Raw genomic sequence first — 19766 nt, 5'->3', positions numbered from 1 at the left:
GCCAATCAGAAAGCCGTGTGGACCGGTCCTCTCATCACAGGCACGTCAACGAAAAAGTACACAATCAAATAATTCACGATAAAACGATTTGGATTTTAGCATTATTCAAAATCCATACTCAGTGACTGATAGAGTCTGTCATGAAATACACTTAATTATTAACACAGTTTCCTTTAAGTTAATATCTGAGGTAAATTATACATAGTAGCTTTCATTAAGGCTGTTAGAGTCGTGAACATGATATACGAACTCAAATAACTAGTTTAGTATGAAATATTTGTTATTTGTAAGTTATGTGGTTCAACAGTGCTGATGGAATATTCAAGAAATGTTCTCAAATTAAATGTTTCCTCCAAACACCTTTTAGATTACTTCAGCACTGTTTATGGACCTGCAGGAGATTTGCATTTATTTATTTATTTCTATTGACAGGACATATGGACATGAATATTCAAGAATAATTCATTAATTTGCACTTTTGAGTGCTAGAAATCCTTTTAAATGATTTAAATATTATTCAATGTTATTATTCTAGCACTCATACTTCTACTGAAGTATGCAGTATTTCTAGTAACTACATCATTTTGAGCATGCATTGTTGCATATTTTGCTAAAATTCCAGGACAACCCTGATAGCAAAGATGTCTGTTAAAGATATCTTCATCTGGAAACCACCTGCTGTGTACAAACATCTGATAGACATCTCAAGTCAGTTTTACACACATTCTTAATCACAAACATCTTCTTAACATCTACTTGACATCTGATAGGAAACATCCTAGTATTGCAGGTGAGCAAACACTCTAAAAAATACATCTTGCACATGCAAGTAAATGCAGAAATCAAATAGACATCTCCGTGAAATTCACGAATGTTCAATAATAATCAGCAGGCTGCACATGAGGCCATGCAAAATTTATTAAATGCAATTGAAATCGAACATGTTACTTGAACAATATGACTGCACAGCGCCTGAAAGAAAATAAAAGAGAGAGACGTGCTGGAGAGATTAGAGAACACACACTGTACAGTTATCTATCGTGCTCATTTACAGTTAAATAACCCATGTTTGTGCCTCGAAATGGCCAGATAACATTTGTTTCCAGTAGCCTAGTACCATTCTAGCGGATATAAGAAGTCAGCTACTGTGTATTCAGGGCTGTGCACATATTTCCATCCCAAACACCGACGATACATCACTCAAACTACTCAAGAGGTGTTTGAATGGGAGAGAACAGGTGTGCAAGTTTATATCTCGACAGGCAAGCACCTAAAATTACAAATTGGTACAATTCCTACTGAAATCAAGAGCACAAAAGGAAGGCCGTTTTTTCATCAGGCAACAAAGCCTCTACCCGTATACAGCCACATACTGCCTTAAAATAATTAAAGTTGTAGTCACATTTAGCTACCATAGTTTGGCAAATTTTTGCTGGCGAAATTGAATCATTTCAATACTGGGAATTGAATTGAGGGCAAAGGATTTTCCAATGCAGATTTCGCAACGGATTCATCCATACTGAGTGCTTTGACCAACAAAAAGTCGCTTGGTTTGAAAGTGACTTCAACATCGCTACACTGTTTCCAATGGACTGGTTTTGCCAATTAAATTGTATATTTTTAAAAAGATTTCGCAAATATGATCGCATCTTAAGTGGGAATGCTCACAGACTAAGATTCGTGACATCTTAAAATGCCACACAGACTCCAGGCGTATACAAAATGTGGCATGTCGCAACCTCTTACAAACAAGTCCAAAAATGATTGATTTCTAGTATTTAAAATAATTTACCAATCAAACCATTTAGCCCTCATTCGCAAAACACGGAAATGGCTCCAATGATCCGGTAAAATATATAATTTGGCAAACTGCTTTTAATACTGACCCGGGACAGAGAAAAACTTCAGATCAGTCACCACAAGCATACATAACAGTATAAAAGTATTTTGAAAATGATTATTACTCCAGCACATGATGCTATTCATCTTCATCCATGGAAATATCGTTCAAACAATTCAGTCAAAGATAATCCCACCTGATTTGTTTTGTTTTTTATCGCACCAACAATATAACAGAATGGTTTGGTTTTCTAACACCTAGTCTTAGTTAAGACCTTTCATGAAAGATAAATATTGATTCAATCATTATGCTGAACATTTCCATCAGTCGGTCCAAAAAAACAACAACCCTATATATACATATATATAAAAAACGTCTACAGGAACGGAATGAAATGAATTCACAATCCTGCTGTGAATCAATGCCGTTAGATAATGTTAAAACCCATCAAAAGTGGGTTCGGCCTGCAAACTAAACCACTCAATGCACATTAGCACACTGGTTAGTGTATACTAGATATGACAGTACAGTACTAAACTGTTAGCATCACACGCTATGCATGTGAGAACCTCTCCATAAGCAGCCGTACAATCATATCAGCACAGTCGTGACAAATAAATCAAATAAAAACAGGATTAAAACAAAGACAAAAAGCAACATAAGGCCACACGTCAACATTTGTGCGAGATTTCTGTACAAACTAAGAACATTCAGTGCTTTAGTGTACCAAATTAAAATAACAGGTCATCCAGAACAATTATTAATCATTATTATTTGTCTTTTTTTTTGGCACATTTGAATAAAAAGGACATGTATGCGGTGCAGTAAAACAACTTGAATCACACAATCTTGGGTGTCTGACACATGAGTTAGATCCATTTGCCACCCCATAGAGTTTTACATTCCAGTTATGCATTATTTTACGCAGTCTTGTGTGTCCGAACGACAACTGACGGAAGAGTGTAAAAAGTGTTGTAAGATTGAATTATGTACAAACAAGTGCATTGAAAATGTGTACGTCCGGCGTCGAGGAGCACTAGGACTTCAGGGCCACTACTTTCTTCGGCGTTCCTGGTTTTTTGGTGTGCCACAGGTGGCTGTGGATCGTGATGGCATCGACGCTGGCCGACATGGTCTTGGCTGGTATTTGGCTGAACTGCTTCCTGTCTGAGTTGTATTTGTAGAGGCCGTCAATCATCTTGCGCGAGATGGTTTTAGGACCGATGCCGGCCAACTTGTTGATCTCCTCTGTGTCGGGGCAGTATGTGAAGACAGAGCGGAACTGGCAGCCGGAATCCCGGAACAGGAGCAGGAAGTTGTTGGCCCCTGATTTCTCCATTTCCTTGAGAAAACAAATAAATATAATGAATAAAATGTATAATATCAATTTATTGGGGAATTTAAAAAAAAATTTGAATTTCTGCATTAAAAAAAAGTTAACCTCTTAAACATGCTTTTTACAATTTTATGTAAACTTCACTGTTGTCAGTACCAAATGCAACACATAAAATAAAATAGGTTGTTTCAGAAAGCAACAAAATATTAAATTACATTAAAATTCACTAAATAAAATATAATGCATTCATTGCATTTAATAGCTACATTATTAAATATTAAATTTAAAACAATAATAGTAGTTAATGGACATGCTTACTTCCAAAATCTTGTTTTTCTGTCCCTCATTGACTTTGCCAGCCAAACAGCAATGTGCCAAAGCATTCTGAATGATATGCTTATTTGACTTTGCACTGGGTTCCTTATATAATTTAGGACCTGCAGCAAAGAAATAGACACGGTATTATGTAAGGTCATAACATAATATAAAAGATATTGTACCTTTGGAGTCTGCGGTTCATCCTCCAGTCCTCTAGAGGGAGCTGTCACCTGGAGTTCTCAGCATGTTTTATACATTCCATTTAATTACGTGCAGTGTGTTCAAATGGTCATTTAGAAAAGCTTAGATGTAGACAGTATTGCTCAGAACTAATATACAGGCTCCCTCTGGTGGACTGAAGCCTATAAATATTGTGAAACATTTTAATATTTGAAACCTGTGTATTCGGTATTGGACGTAAGTGAGGATGTGGTGGAACCATTCTCCCAGTCTTTCTCTTCATTACGGCTGCTGGAGCGAGTGGGCGACAGGCAACCGTCTGCTGAGTCAGGCCTACTGGGAGGACATGGTAAACTTGGGTCCCGCAATCCATCAGATTCAAGAATAGTGCTGATGCATCTATTCATATTGTTATGTCAAATCAAGTAGTGACTGAACTGAATGTCATATATATATATATATATATATATATATATATATATATGTGAAGTTTTTGAGAAAGCAACATAATATTAAGTGCACACTAAGCCTTTAAATAAGCCTCTGAAATGCTTTATCTTTATTTTTGAAGTTTCAGTGCCATTCATTGTCAGCGTGAAGGTTAGTGAACTTAAATATTTGCTGATTTAATAATGACAAAGAAGCTGTGATGGGTGAACTATAGTAGCCATCTTTATTGTTCAAAGATGGGATCATTCCTCGTGTTGCTGCCAAACGCAAAGCAAAACAGGATGTTCTTCTTGAGCAGAAGATGGAAGCAGAGAATCTTATCCAACTACGACTGACCTTCTATTTCTCACACTAGGAGAGCTCAGATAGAAGAAAAGCCTGCCAGATGCTAAGCTGTGGCTTCTAAGAAGCAAGAACATTCAAGAATACGAAGGAAAAATACAGAGAATTCAAAAGATACCGGGTTAGTTTTGTACAGTAATGCTAGAGAAAAATACAGAATTACAGGGAAACACAGGAAGCAAACTCATTCTCATTCTGCCGACTGCTTGAAGTGCTTTTTACCTTTGTGTTTTCTTATCCGAGTTGACACTGTCATTATCTCCAAGAGACGCCAGAGACAGGCTGGAAACTGAAAAAACACGAGGTCGTGAACCTGGATGCAAAACACAAAACAGGACAGGACCCACAGTTACACAAGACAACAGCAAGCCCGCCGTACTTTGTGTTACCCTCATAACATTACAGCTCTCTGCAATAATGTTGCCAACGGTCTCTCGAACTCCTTCAAACTGTCTAAACACGCACAAAAGTGTGTGATTTGAAGGAGTCTTAAAGGAATTCAGCCAGCTTGGTTTAATTAATTCAGGAAGAGTCCTTTGAAAATAGTTGGAAATAAGTTAGAAAGTTAATAAATTGGTTAGAATGGATATTTAGGCAAGTACAGTTCAAGAGTACTTGTTAGGAGGAAATAGAGGGATGCAGTGAGCTGGACAGGAAACGGCTGAGAGTAGCACAAAGCATGCAGTGTCGGGCTTTGCCGGTAGGGGGCGCCCTTTACCTGCCGTGGCCCTGACAGGAGTCCTGGGGGACTCCATCACATCTCTGTGGATGGACTTGGGCCGTGGTTTTCTCTGTTTGGCCCCCATAGGCCGTGGTTTGACCAGCGTGTCCATGTCCTCCATAAGCTTCAGCTGTTTTCTCCTCAGGTATTCTTGTTTGATAAACTCCCGCCGGGCTTTGTCTTCTTCCTTCTTCATGCGGTCTTCCTCTGCTTTCAATCTGTGGAAAAAGACCGAGATTGATATTAAAGATGAGGGGGGGAGGGGTTTAGATTTAGTGATTGACAGCTGGACCGGGTGTTACCTGGCCTCTTCTTTCTTTTGCTCAAGCTCCGCCTCTAGCTGTTGTTTCCTTTGCTGGCTCTCCCGTTCCCTTCTCAGCCTTTTCTCCAGAATTGCTGCCCGTTTCATGGCCATGCTGTCCTCTTCCTTCATATCATCCTTGGACATTAAGAATCTCTGTCAATGTCTTACGTTCAAGTCTAACTAGTATCCGAACAAGGAATCTGAAGGCAATTTACTGATGTTAATGTTACGAGACTGAATGAGCCAGATACGCAACACTGCTCAGACTCCCTGCAGAACGTCAACACCATCAAATAAATTATTTATTCGACTTAGTTGTCTGACCTAGATCAAACTGCTGCATTTTCAAGAGATCTGTCCCAAGCTAACCTCCTTCTGCGACTGTTCACGCTAAAAATAATTTTGTTCACTATAGTCACAAAGCAGCATTTTCCTGAGGTAAATTTATGATAATACACCATTTTGGGTTATAACTATGGCCCTTAAAGGTGTTGTGTGTAAGATTGACTCTACTAAAGCATAAACATACCACAATATGTTTGCAGATATTTAAGATCATGCCAAGTTAACATACTTGTTTATCTGAAAAACAATTCTATAGTCAGTTATTCCCCTTTGAAAATGTGCGTTCCAGGCAGGAATGTCGGTCTCGGTTTTGGTTTGTGAAACCCGTCCACTGACAGTTTACCCAATTGTATTTGACCACCTCGGATTCCCAGTTGACAGAAAACACAGCGCATTTCATTTAATTCATTAAGTGCTTTCGTTCCTGTCTGTGTCATCAAGTCTGAGAAGGTGGGGCCTGGTTGATATAAACACTCTCCAAAATGTTATATACCTAGTTCAACCACTCGGTGTTAATCCTACATACAGTACCTTTAACAGATAAAACAGTTTCTTAATAAAATGTGTCAGGCACTTGCCTACGCAATGATAAAACCATTGCTAACTTTCTCTAGATGATTGCTTACTGGTCCAAAACAACATAGCCTAGCATCAATAAAGTCAAGAAATGTAATATCCTCAATAAACCACATGATTCAAGAATTCAAGTTCATAGACCCAATGGTGTGTGACCATGTGATTTTATCACACCAAATTTTAACAGGTAAACCATCTTAAAATTCAAACTAATAACAGTAAGTAATAGTAATAGTGATATTGCCTTAGCATTAACCTCTAAGTATTCACACGCGGTAGTGAAAAGAGATAATTTCCAAGCGTCCTTAATCTATTGATTAAGACAAGGATCTTCTGACATTCATATCTACCTTAAAGAAGAATCCACGGCACATTTTCTGCTCATCGTCCAGATTTTCCCCTGAGGTTTCCTTCTCGCCTTCATCTTGTAATGTCTGTCCATCCAGGGGCTTGAGAACAGACAATGGAACCTCAATCAAATTTTTGTTGGTCTGATTGGCAATATCAGCTGGCTCGGTGGGAGTGACAATGACGGTCTCCATTACAATCTGCGTCAAAACTTCCGACACACTAGATTCCACTGCCGGCTTGATCTCATTTGCTGGCTTCTTCAGCTGTTCCCTTTCTTCTTTTGCCTCGTTCTCCTTCTTGCTCTCCTCTACCCTTTCTTCTGGCTCCTTGGCTGATGAGTCAACATCTTCAGTTACAGCCTGCTGGGTTTCATTGGATGGGGAGGTAATGGTACCAGAAGAACATTCAATTGATAAAGACTCAAGGCCTTGTTCTATGCCTTTCTCTGTGGCTTCAACTCCTGATGGTGGTTTCTTCTCATTTCCCAAATAAGAAAATGAGCAGTACATGGACTGAGATGGGGAGAACCTTCTTAAGCGTGGTATGCTGTCCACCGACTGTGGAACGGTCAGGACTCGGTTGAAGGGAGTGACCTTTAGCTCACTGGGTCTGGGTGTCCTTGGTGTCTTTGAATGGAAAGAAGCAGACTTCCTCTTAAGGTTTGTAGGGGAACGGTGCGTAGCTCTAGGAGAATCCGCAGGTGAGGGAGACCCAGAAGAGCGCGCCCCACTCCCTCGGAGATCTCGCACCTGCTTTTGTGGAGAAGGTTGAGGTGGTGACACAACCCAAGCCTGTTGCTCCCGCATCTGCATGATTACCTCCTGCTGCTGGGCCAGCCGCTGCATCTCGTTCTGCAAGAAGCTTAGGGAAGCATTGAGCTTCTCAATGGAACGTGTGTATTCCATCAGATCTGCCTCGGATGCCCCGTCTTCACCCGCAGACTTCACCGGAGACTTGACTGGCTGAGGTGTCTCCGCTGGTGTCTTGCTTCCCTCCGAGCTAGGAGTGTCCTCCTGAGAAGGTGAGGTGCCATCTACTCCTTTCCTCTTGACAACTGTGAGGAAGGCACTGCGTCCCATCTTCTGGCGGTGTCGGGTAAAAGCCGCCTCTACTTTCTTCTTCTGAGACTCAATAGCTCGACGCTTCTCCTCAAGTCTCATACGCAGCTGCACCATTTCCGCAGCCATGGCATGGGCCGGGTCTTTGGATGGCTGATGTGCAGGGCTCACCTCAGGTGAAGGAGCCCAGGAGACAGAGTGAGGAATACCGAGATCTAATCCGTCTGGTGTTGTACTTTGGGAAGCAGCACCTTTAGCCTCCATGTTTGGATTCAGTTTACGGAGCTTCTGCTCAGCAAAGCTGGTCATCTTAATCCCAGGGGTACTTCCAGCAGGGGACTTGCTGCTTAGGGTGCTGGGACATGGGCTTGTAGAGCCCTGGCTATGGGAAGCTCTTGCTTCAAAGTCTTGATCTGTGTCAAGCTCCATGCTGACAGTACAATCCCTTAGGGATGAATCCTCATCTAGTGTCTCTTGGATGTCCTCTGTCCGCACATGGATGCCGGTGTCTACTTCAGTGGTGGATGTGCTAGCAATCCCTTTGGATGATTCTGAAACGGAGTCTAGCTCGGCATCCTTTGCTTCAGGGTTCAAATCACTTTTATTCTGGAGGTGAAGAAAGAAGCCCTCACTGGGCGCATGGGCCCTGGGGCTCTGAGATTTCTTCTCTGAGTTGTGGATGATCTCAAGGGCCTCTTCAATGCTAGGTGGCCCTGAGCCATTTAGATGGCTATTATGATTTCCTGACAGGCTGTCAGGACAGACTTCCTCCTCAATGCCCATGTTCTTGCCATTAACTGGCTGAAAGGACAGGTTTCTTTTGATGCCCTTGGTGCCGTGGGGTATCTTGGAACCAAAACCTTCAGTGCTGACAGAGCGAGTCATCCCCAGTCCAGTAGGTGTTTGATTGGTGCTCTCTTTATCAAATGGGATTTCAAAGAACACTCCCTGAGCAGCAGACCTGAAGAAAGAAGAGAGGATGGTATCCAGTTGGCATGCAGTTTCAAACTGTATGTCTTTAATTCTCAATAATGAGATGAACTTGCACTTACTTCTCTTTGGGCCAAGTACCCATAAAGCTTTCCACAAATGACATTGAGGTCGATCTCTTGATCTCACCTGCACAGCACACATGTATAACTTACATAGAACTGGGTGCATTTCATATTAAGATTTACATTTTGTTGTCATAAAACATTTTTTTAGGCCTTATAAATTTACCTGAGCCTGGAGTCTGTGGTTGAGGTCGGAGCGGCAGACTTTCACATGAACATAAAAAATATCAATATCAATCCAATTTCACGTTTCAATTTCAATTAATACAGGCATTCATTGTAAATTAAGCAGAAGGGGGAAGTTTTTAATAAAAGAGACCATTGAGATACCTTGGTCTGTCTGGACTAGGTGGTTGTTCCATGAAACTTCTCTTAGTGACCTTTGAGATGGGCACAGATGGCAGATTTTTCAGTGAAGGGGCTGGTGCTAGAAATGACAAGACAAATGTGTCAGTATAAATACCAACACCACTGGCTAATATTTCTGAAAAATTCATTCTTTTGTAATATTGGTCTACCTTCAGTATCCAACACCTGAGGCTGGATGAATGGTGGCTTAACGACCTCGAACCACCAGAACAGCTCAGCCATAAACACAAGATAGTTATTCTGGTAAAAACAAACAAATACATTAACTTTTTTTCCCAAAATAATGCACATGCTTGTGTTATCCTCTTCTCCCGCAAGATGTCTCTTCAATTCTCTTAATCCTGGTAATGCATGAACGGACACCACCTGGAAATAAGAGTTCCCTTTGTCTTCAAATTTAATTATATAGCTTATATAAATATATATAGAATGCGGAGGGATTTTATACTTTATGGTACAGTATATATATATAGCTTTTTTTTTGTCTAATAATGCACACATGCTTTTTTGTGCTATGAACAACATCTTTATGCCAGAACTACAGAATTCATGACCTTGAATTCATAGAGGGTACCTGACATGATGAAATATGTCTACGATACACTATTCCCCACTCAGCAGAATTTACATCTAGCAGTTTAAAGGCACAGGGTAACCGCAGCAATTATCCAAGGCCATTCCCAGAAGACTTTACCTCAGCATTTCAATTGACTTTCAACAAAGAGTCCTTGCTCTCTTTATAGCCTAGAGTAGCTCTAGACACTCAAAGCCACATCTATTGCATATGTACAGTACAAATGATTAACTAAAGGAATAAATGAAGGGGTCCACTAACAACATTTATATGGAGTGGATAAAAGTGCCGAAGCAGGTGGCGAAGCAAATTTCAGATGGTGTTTGTCAAATGGTTCCTCTCCCCCATCTGCCTGCCTACGTACTTATTCACACACAAAGCGTCAACGTATTATTAGAAGGTTTATCTGTAGTTTTTTTTTTGGGGGGGGGGGGTGATGCTTTTAGGGGTGTCAATTTGTAAGTGTTAATTTATTACAAATAATTACATTTAAAATAATATTAAAAAATGAAGCATGCTTCTTCACCTTTACGCAAACTCCTTAATAACACCACGCCAACGTAATCATTAAAAAAAAAATTTTTCAACATATGCTAATTTTCATTGGTGAATTTTGCATATATTTTTGCATTAATTGCATGTATAAATTTTTATTAAGAAAGGACCCAGGCAAGTTTGCAAATTGCAGAAAACCAAATTAAATATGAAAAATTAAAAATTCTATTCATTTGTTAATCTATTTCAGGTAACAATACAGTCCAGACTCAAAGCTGCACCTCACTACATGAAGCACATGTGCTAACCACACTCAACATATTAATAAAAGGAAGCGGCTGGGATTAGATTAGCTCTGACAGAAACTGAGTCAAGGTTACAGTTCAATGACCTGCTCTCAATTCCACTCATATTTCTGAGATTCAGCTCTGAAGTCTGGCACTGTACCAGACTCTATCAGATGGTTGGGTGCTAATAAATCTCAACATTCTGTGAGAATTTGATACCATTCGGCAAAAACACTTTAAACAAAGAAACAAGTGGAACCAGTATCATTGCTCTCTGTTTAGAGTTTATTAAGGTCATTTAAAACAACATCCTTGTGGTTCGGTAAACGTGGCCAGGTTTCCAAATCCTTCCCATAAAATGCCAAGCTACATCTCCACATTCATTTGTCACAGCCACTGAAACCAGAGTTCAACGGCAACAGCAGAAATGTCTGTTCCATCAACATCTCAAGAAGAACCAAAGGCTTCTCCTTCTTGGCAGCAGATGTTCTTTCTCTCCAGTCCAGAGAGGACTGAGATCAAAGACATGAAGGCATTATTTAAATATCTTTTAGGCATTTTTAATGTGATTTTATTGCTGTTTAAGTGAATGGCACCAGTCTTTAGAGAATCTGCTTCCATTGGAAAGCTGGTTTAAGCACCAAGTTTGAAGGCAGGCCTCATGCTTTTGGCTTTTTAACAGGAATACAGTCAAATCCCACAGGCAGCACTTGCGCTATTGTGAGAAAAGGGCTCCAATTAACCTCATATTCCACGGCCTGAGAAATTTGACAAACCTTGACCTACAGTTATAAACGCATACGCCAATGAATTATGAAAGCAAGAAACTTGGGGAACTTGAGGGTCTCTAACTGGAAGATACAAGCTGTATCTGAAGGCTTACTTTGATGGAAGAATGAGCGTAGAGCATGTCCTCCAGACTGAAGTGGCAGCAATGGTTCAAGTGTTCCTTACAGAAGTCCTGGACGAGCTGGAGGTTGTACAGACTGTCTGCCAGCGACATGGTCTCCTTCAGGCAAACGTCTGCAAATCAAAGACGATTCAAAGTGCTACACTAATCAGCCGCTACTCACCGAGACAATTCATCCGGCCTGTTTGGCAGATTTGACAAGGGCTCAACCAATCACAGAGAAGCCCATTAATCATAGAGTCTAAATGACACTCATGTGATTCAGGTTTGCGTTTGGAGATAAATGTAATTGCATCCTTCATTTGATTTTACAGCTCGGTGGAGATTCAGCACTAGACCTCTTCATCACTGTGATTAGATTAACAGGAGTTCAAGACGATTAAAGTCACATAAATGTTTCTAAATGAGTACTTGAAGACTATTGTTTTCACTAATTCAAAGCAAAATGGCTGAATGTCATGGATTTGTAAAAATAACATTTAAAAATATCATATGTACAGTAAGTTGCAATTTTTTTTCCTTTGAATGATCCAATCTCAGAGTTTTTAAAGATATGAGTGAAACAAACAGGAGGAAACTTATAGACCACTTTAAAAGGTAGACTAGGTTTGCGTTAGTCACTACTGACTCACTACTTGGTTAGGAACATGTAAGCTACCTGTTTGTTGCCACAGGGTGAGATTTGTGAAGCAAAAGCTTATGCTTTAGAAACATTTTCAGGGCGTGAATTTGGGTGCGGGATTGCGTGTATTATGCATAATTTTACTCACTTCCGCAGGTTCTGCACTTATAATATGGGAAATTCCTGCAGACATTTCAGCGTGAAAGACACCCAGGACAGTTGAAGGATTGTATCTGCACGTGTTATTAAATCTGGGCAATTAAACATTCAAGAATTTTTAAACCATTCATGCGCAATAAGCAGCAAAAGAGCACTCAGTACTCGTGCATTCTCTGAGAGACGGTTTACTGCGCGCACATAAAGACGCTTCTCAGACAGTTTGCGAATGCTGAATATTTGGTATTTATATTCTCTAATCATTTAACATCATTCCTATATTTGATAGTGACACAAAGGAGAAGACACAGTCCCACAGAAAGATGTTATTGTCATCAGATATAGCACACTGCCAGGTCAGCGTCTACAATGAACAGGGTTTTAGTGTTCATTGCAGAGGGATCTCTCAGTCTATTATATTTGACAGTTTTTCAACTAATATAAGCTTTGCACACGTTCACCCTTCGAAAATGCGAAACCTTATAGCCTCTTACATAAATCCCAATATAACTCTTAATTAGAACCCCCCCCCCCCCACACAATTTTTTCTAGACTTTAATTTTCTATGGTTTTGTTGTGAAATGTTATGAAACAAAATATTTGTACAGCAACTTTTTTTTAAACACTGAGCATAAAATATAAATATAATAATATTATACTTGTATTACTACTACTATTATTACAAAGTTTTTCAGAATAAAAAATAATACTATTATTGTGGATAATTTTTTTTGATTAAATGTTATGAAAATTTTTTTTTGATAATATAAAGAATATTGTGAAAAAATAGAAATAAAATAATAGTAAACTTTTATTAGTAATTATTAACACTTCTAATATAATATAGAATATTACACAGTATTAATGTTAATATTGTTTATTTATTAACATCTTTATTTTTTCTCATATAATCTTTTGAAAATATTATGAAAAATAGAAATATAATAATAACATATTAATATAATACAAATAAAATATAAAGGCAAAGGGTATACATATAAAGTAATAAAAATGATATTTTTGGTGATATCGTTTTTTTATGAAATGTTATAACATATGTGTTTATTGTATATATATATATTTTTTTTTAAACATTGTGGAAAAGGTAGAAAAATAATATTATACTTACATCAATATTATAATTTGTTATTTTATAATATAAAAATATATATTTTTAAGAAATGTTAGGGGGAAAAAAAAGTGTCTTGTATAACATTTTCAAAAAATGTTGAAAAATGAGAATTCATTCTGATGATCTGAGTACAATAACTCCAGTGGCGTTCAATAAGGAAGTAAATGGGGCTCATTTTGATTCAGTAGCTTACACACACTATTCTCTCTGAACCCTGTGTATTATTTAGTGTGCAGTAACGCTGAAGGTTTGGCAGGTTTATGTACCTTCCAGGAGGATGATGGTGGGGCAGTAAAAGTGCAGGAGGGCGGCGAGGGCACAGCCATCCGTGCTGTCCTTCAGGAGGTTGTCCACTGGAGGGATCCACGGCATCATCTTGGGCAGAACCTGCTCCTTCCTGTAACGTGCCTGGAGCAAACAGACAGGAATGATTCAGTAGAGCAAATCACATCTGATACCACTCAACAACTGGCCAGTCTATGGACAAATACACATGCAGTGGCAACTTTAACGACCAGAAATGGATGGCAAGATAAAATCTATTTTTACTCAGCCTAATATACATTTTTCTCTGTCGACAGTTTATTGCGTGGTTAATGAAGCTGAGGACAATGTGAAAGCATTGTCATGGCAACAAAAACACGATGGAGCCACGAGATGGAAGAAGCCGGGATGAAAGAAGCGATTCACAAAGACACTTACAGGAACCAGCTTCATATACCACTTGGTCGGAGACTTCAGCCAGTCAAAGAATGAATGAGAGAGAGAGAGAGAGAGAAGGAAAGAACAGCTACGTCAGCAATCAATCGTTAACGTCCATATCAGATTAAGCGTGACAATACCTTCTTTACTAGAAACCGGATTAGAAGAAAACACTCGGCGGACAAACAGTGAAACTCTTGAAGTTTGAGGGAGGTTTAGTACTTACACTTAATAAAGAAAGAAATCCATAAACCTCTTTTGCTCAATATTGTATATTTATTTAGTGCAGTTAATTTAGTGCACCTACTTTTATATTTAGATTACCTTCTGATGGTGCATTTGATTTGACCATTTATTGTTTGTTGTTCATTTTTTTAGATAAAACACTTCAATTTTTCACTGAGACTGAATCGCTGAGAAAGGAATAGAAAGCAAACCGCCCCAAAATAAGTGTTTGCTTTAACGCTGTGAGGTCTGGTTAGGACACAGTGGGCTGGTTCCTGTTCTTAGTTTTCACAGTTTTAAGCCTCTCGCAACTTTTAAGGCTTAAATGACTGTGGAAAAGAAGAGTATCATCAAAAGCATGCCAAAATATCTGCAGGGGGCCAAACTGAAGAAGAGAAAAACTGATGCCCTCTGATCTAAGAGAAATTAAACCCTGTGAATCACAATATGAATGCATTTATACCCAGAATGCCCTAAGAAGAAGACTGCAAAGATTATTCTTTTGCCAGTGGATTAATTCTAGAATTTATATATATATATATATATATATATATATATATATATATATATATATATATATATATATATATATATATATATATATATATATATATATATATATATAGACACACACACACACACAGTACAGTACAGACAAAAAGATTGGAAACATTACTATTTTTAATGTTTTTGAAAGAAGTTTCTTCTTAGACTTCCTACTTCCGCTCAATTTCATTTCGCTTCTGTACTGTCTACGAAGCAAAGTGAAGTAGCAGAGTCTGGTATTACCAGGCTAGTTTCTTCTGCTCATCAAGCCTGCATTTATTTGATCAAAAATACAGAAAAAAATGTTATTATAAAAAATATTATTATAATTTAAAATAATTGTTTTTACATTTATTATACTTTAAATTATCATTTATTTCTGTGATGCGAAGCTGAATTTTTGGGATCATTATCACATGATCCTTTAGACATTATTCTAATATGATGATTCATTATCAAAGTTGGAAACAGTTCTGCTGCTTAATATTTTTTCAGAACATGTGATACTTTTTTAGGATACTTTGATGAATAGTAAAAAGTAAGTAAAAAAAAAAAAAAAAAAAAAAAAAAGATGCTATGTTTTTAAAATATAAATATTTTGTAATAACAATTTACACTAATGGTCAGTAATTTGGGGTTAGTGATTTTTTTCTTTTAAATAAATTCAATACTTTTATTCAGCAAGGATGTATTAAATTGATTAAAAGTGATAGTAAAGAAAATATATTATTAGAATATATATTATTATTATTATATATATTATTAATTGTAATTAATTAATGTTTTTTTTTATTTTGAATAAATGCAGTTCTTTTGAACTTTTTATTCATCAAATATATCAGTCAGCATATATTAGTATGATTTCTAAATGATCATGATCCAGACTGGATGTTACATGTGACACTGAAGACTGGAGTAATGATGCTGAAAATTCAGCTTTGCATCACAGGAATACATTAGTTTTTAAAGTATATTCAAATAGAAAACTATTATTTTAAGTTGTAATAATATTTCACAATATTACAGTTTTTTCTGTATTTTTGATCAAATAAATGCAGGCTTGATAAGCAGAACAAACTTCTTTCAAAAACATTATAAATAGTAATGTTTCCATCTTTTGGTCTGTACTGTATATATATAAAAATATTAAATTAAATTATGCATTAAATTATTTATTGCTATGAATATTATTACAGGAGGTATACAGTAATACATTAAAAATAAGACAATAAATATTGTATTTATTTATTAAACATTTTAGTATATATAGTATATATTATTCAATATATAGATTTAAGAGTGTATACAGTCACATTTATATGTACATGTTATTTAATATAAAATAATAATTAATATGTTTTAAGAATATGAATTATATATATATATATATATATATATATATACACACACACACACAATGATATAATATAAATTCATATTAATTATTATTTATCATTATTAATAATTTATATTTTATTATTTATTTTATTTAAAATTATTATCTGTATTACTTAAAAAAATTATATATATATATATATATATATATATATATATATATATATATATATATATATATATATATATATATATATATATATATTTATATATATATATATATATTTATATACACACACACACACACACAAACTTAACACATACTCCTAAAAATACTTTTATATAATAAAAAAAATACTATAAATTAATCATTAATAATACATTTATATAATATTAAATAAACCATATAGACCTCTCCTCCCAAATTATATCATTATAATGAACAAATAAATGAATATAATAACAAAAAGAATAATACATGTACTTTTTTGCATTATATTTTTATTTATAATTCACACATCTGGTGTGGGTGTGTGTCCTTCTGGGCGCTTCATGTCATGCTGGCTGTTTCAGGATGATAACAGTGTTGTGTAAGCGCCTCACATTCCTCCTCAGCACTGACTGGGACTGTGTCTCTCTGAGAACTGACTGCTCTCAATCAGATGCCCAGCCCAGGCACGACCTCGGGACACTTCTGTGTGATGACCCTCACTTCAGCACACTCACCAGACTCAGATTCGGACATTAACGATGGAAATATGGGAAAAAAACAAAAAACAAAAGTAGGGCTGGGAAGTTGGCAGAGTCTTGTCGTCTCTTTAAACAAGGACGCTGTGTACACAAGCCTTTCCCTCGGAGAGAAGGTAAAACAAGGTGAGACTCATGTCGCCTGTCATGTTTCCCAAATACGCTGTCACACAGGGACAGGGAGATGGAATGTGAAGCGTTTAAAGATGAATCAGCAAACATTTTGCTCTTACATCAGCCTGGCAGCAAGTCAGAAATACCTCAACACAGCAGCATTTCTAAAACAGCACAACAAGACTGATGATATCCCTCACGTCCTGTGAACTCACCTCAACGTGGCAAAGATTTACACAGGAGAATCTGAGACAACTTTTACACAGACTTACAAAACTAGGGGTTTAAAACGTCAGATTCTTTTGTACTGCATTCTTTTGTAAGATAGTGAATATCATTCAAAGGCTGAAAGATACTGATATATTTATGCTGTTTTGCTCTAAATGTTGACATTAGCGACCAGAAATCCTAAAGCGACGAGCATTCCCAAATCTTCTGCATTAATGTTGCGTTCAAGCTCGTGAATTCAAAACTGTACAGTATTCAGGATCAGAATACGTGAGTTTCAGAATAATCTGTGCAAGCATTTGGGTTTTGAGGCGTGAAGAATGCTGGCAGATGGAGGACAGAACGTTGCTTTAAACAGATTTCAGAAACGTACGAGAGCTCATTATGACAAAAACCCATCTTTCTCTCTGACACTCTCTGTATCTTCCTCCTACGGACGAAAGTGATTTCTGAATCATCGCTGCTTGAGAAGAACAGGAAGTGCACACTTACCTTTGGATTCTCAACAGGCTCTGCGTTCTGCGCCTCCGTCCTCCGTTGCTCCTGCATTATGATTTCTTTCAAGTATTCATTCACCTTCAATAGAGTAAAACACAGATCACTGCCGTTCCTTTTAATACAAACTTACAAGAGCTGATGAACTATGTTGTGTATTTTCCACAGTTTCAATATGGAAAATAACTTTCATATTGATTCAATGGACTTTGGGGAAAAAATTATACAATTTTATAATAAATCTTTGAAAGTCGATTCTTGGTTTTTCAAAATTGACTAATTGCATTTTGTAACCAAACTCTTTATATATTCATATCTTATATTGTTTAGTAAGCTCTTACTAGGTACACTAGAAACTTCCAGGCAGGTGTGCTGAGGCAAGTTTGGAGCTAAACTCTCCAGTTTGGAGACCCCTGGTTTAGGCCAACACTAATTCATTAAACGACGGTCCGGTTTTAAGAATGAATCTGAAACTCAATATTATGATAAAATGCTTGATGCAAACACCAGAAACCCTCATGCAAACTTCTCCATCAGGAAGACAACAAAAGTGTTCAACAGAAATTTGCAGTCCCTCTTGGCCTGTTTAGCAACATGTGCGGGACTGTCTTGATTTAGGCTGCCTGTACAGCTGGCCTGCAAGGGAATGTAAACAAAAGTCCTGGGACGGCCCTTCACCGACTCTCAAAGATGCCCTCAGAGATCACACATGCCAACAAGGAAATATTCAAGTCAGCTTAACCCTAACCCTAACCCTAACCCTAAGTGCAACAAACCATATAAGATGTTGATGAGGCAATTCATGCATCCGCATTGCATTATGGGTATGCTTACGATTTCTAAAAGAACAAAAATACCTTATTCATCCAGCTAGTGACTGCATCCTCTGTGTCGTAGGGCACGTCTCCGTCTGTGTAATCGGTGGAGTATTGCTGCATGCAGGCCATCACCTTCTCCACACTCACCGTCTCTGCTGTATACGCCATCATTAGCGTGTCAATCATGGCCAGGTGGGCGCTCTGTCAACAACAAGACAATAAAACGCCTGATAAATTGCTGACACATTCTCCTGAATGCACATCCTGACAATTAGGGCCGGGCGATGAAACAATAACCATAAAAATCGCGGTATATTATTCCTCGATAAAACGTAATTACAGTACAGTACAGTACTTACAGTCAAGTCCTAAACGTAAAGACTATTGTTTTTCATTCAAATATCTACAAACATATTTAGCTAAGAAAGAATGACTGGAACAGAGTAAAGAATTGTTGACCATAAAGAGTCGTTTAAATCCATAATTAAGGACGGTCTGTCAACAACTTTCACTTAGGAGCAAAAATCTGCCTCTAGACTTGAAAGCAATGAATCGTGACCATTTTTTTGGCCACATCATCAGCCGTGCTGACAATTGTCACTTGTCGGTTGGCAGTCAGTCGTCTCTGGAGGTTGTTGCCCTGGAAACGGCAGCATTGCTCCCCCGTTGCTCGACCCAATTAGAGATAATCTTCCCTGAGATAGGACAGTCGCTCCCGCTCCTACTGGGGGCCCATCCTCTCGCCCTCAACATTAGAAATATATTTTATATACTTAAAGGGATACGTTAAATAGGACTTTAAGAAACAACAGCCGATGGAAAGGCAACTGCAAAAAAAAATGTGATCGCGCATGCGCGACCTTAAGTGTTACTTTGTGAGGTGTACATTTTGACGGTCTACTACGGGAGTAAAGCTAATTTGCCGCTACTACGTGACAGATTAAAAGGCAAATATATTTTGCATGGTAAATCGCGGTTTTTAGACTTATTGGCATCATAGAAAACTAAAAACTCTTATTGTGACTATAAGTTGTCGTTTCATTTCAAAAGCACGCTTTCTCTCGCTCATTTAAATGACATTTTTATTATGCTAATGATAAATGATTGAATGTTTCACCGTCCTCTCGGTTGTTGC

At 37.6% G+C, this 19766-nt stretch overlaps 1 protein-coding gene across 5 annotated transcripts in view; it reads right to left on the bottom strand.

The window, feature by feature from the left end:
• Positions 1-894: 894 nt before the first annotated feature.
• The window catches only part of LOC113064987 (calmodulin-regulated spectrin-associated protein 2-like), a 31670-nt gene continuing 12798 nt past the window's right edge, over positions 895-19766 (bottom strand). The window contains exons 4-19 of one of the 5 annotated variants that reach the window (XM_026236056.1): positions 18671-18832; positions 17811-17894; positions 14124-14156; positions 13688-13829; positions 11485-11624; positions 9395-9485; positions 9207-9303; positions 9043-9080; positions 8874-8940; positions 6763-8782; positions 5490-5626; positions 5185-5405; positions 4689-4779; positions 3892-4010; positions 3495-3613; positions 895-3182 (exon numbers count right to left, since the gene is read on the bottom strand). In XM_026236056.1, the coding sequence (XP_026091841.1) occupies positions 2877-3182; positions 3495-3613; positions 3892-4010; positions 4689-4779; positions 5185-5405; positions 5490-5626; positions 6763-8782; positions 8874-8940; positions 9043-9080; positions 9207-9303; positions 9395-9485; positions 11485-11624; positions 13688-13829; positions 14124-14156; positions 17811-17894; positions 18671-18832 (3867 nt within the window). In that variant the 3' untranslated portion in view covers positions 895-2876. Of the gene's footprint in view, positions 3183-3494; positions 3614-3891; positions 4011-4231; positions 4527-4688; positions 4780-5184; positions 5406-5489; positions 5627-6762; positions 8783-8873; positions 8941-9042; positions 9081-9206; positions 9304-9394; positions 9486-11484; positions 11625-13687; positions 13830-14123; positions 14157-17810; positions 17895-18670; positions 18833-19766 lie in introns of those variants that run through there. The other 4 variants (XM_026236057.1, XM_026236060.1, XM_026236058.1 and 1 more) reach the window with 4 other exon arrangements.

The sequence above is a fragment of the Carassius auratus genome, chromosome 47, assembly GCF_003368295.1.
Source record: "Carassius auratus strain Wakin chromosome 47, ASM336829v1, whole genome shotgun sequence".
In the NCBI taxonomy this organism is placed as follows: Eukaryota; Metazoa; Chordata; class Actinopteri; order Cypriniformes; family Cyprinidae; genus Carassius; species Carassius auratus.
This window is presented reverse-complemented; position numbering and strand designations above follow the sequence as displayed.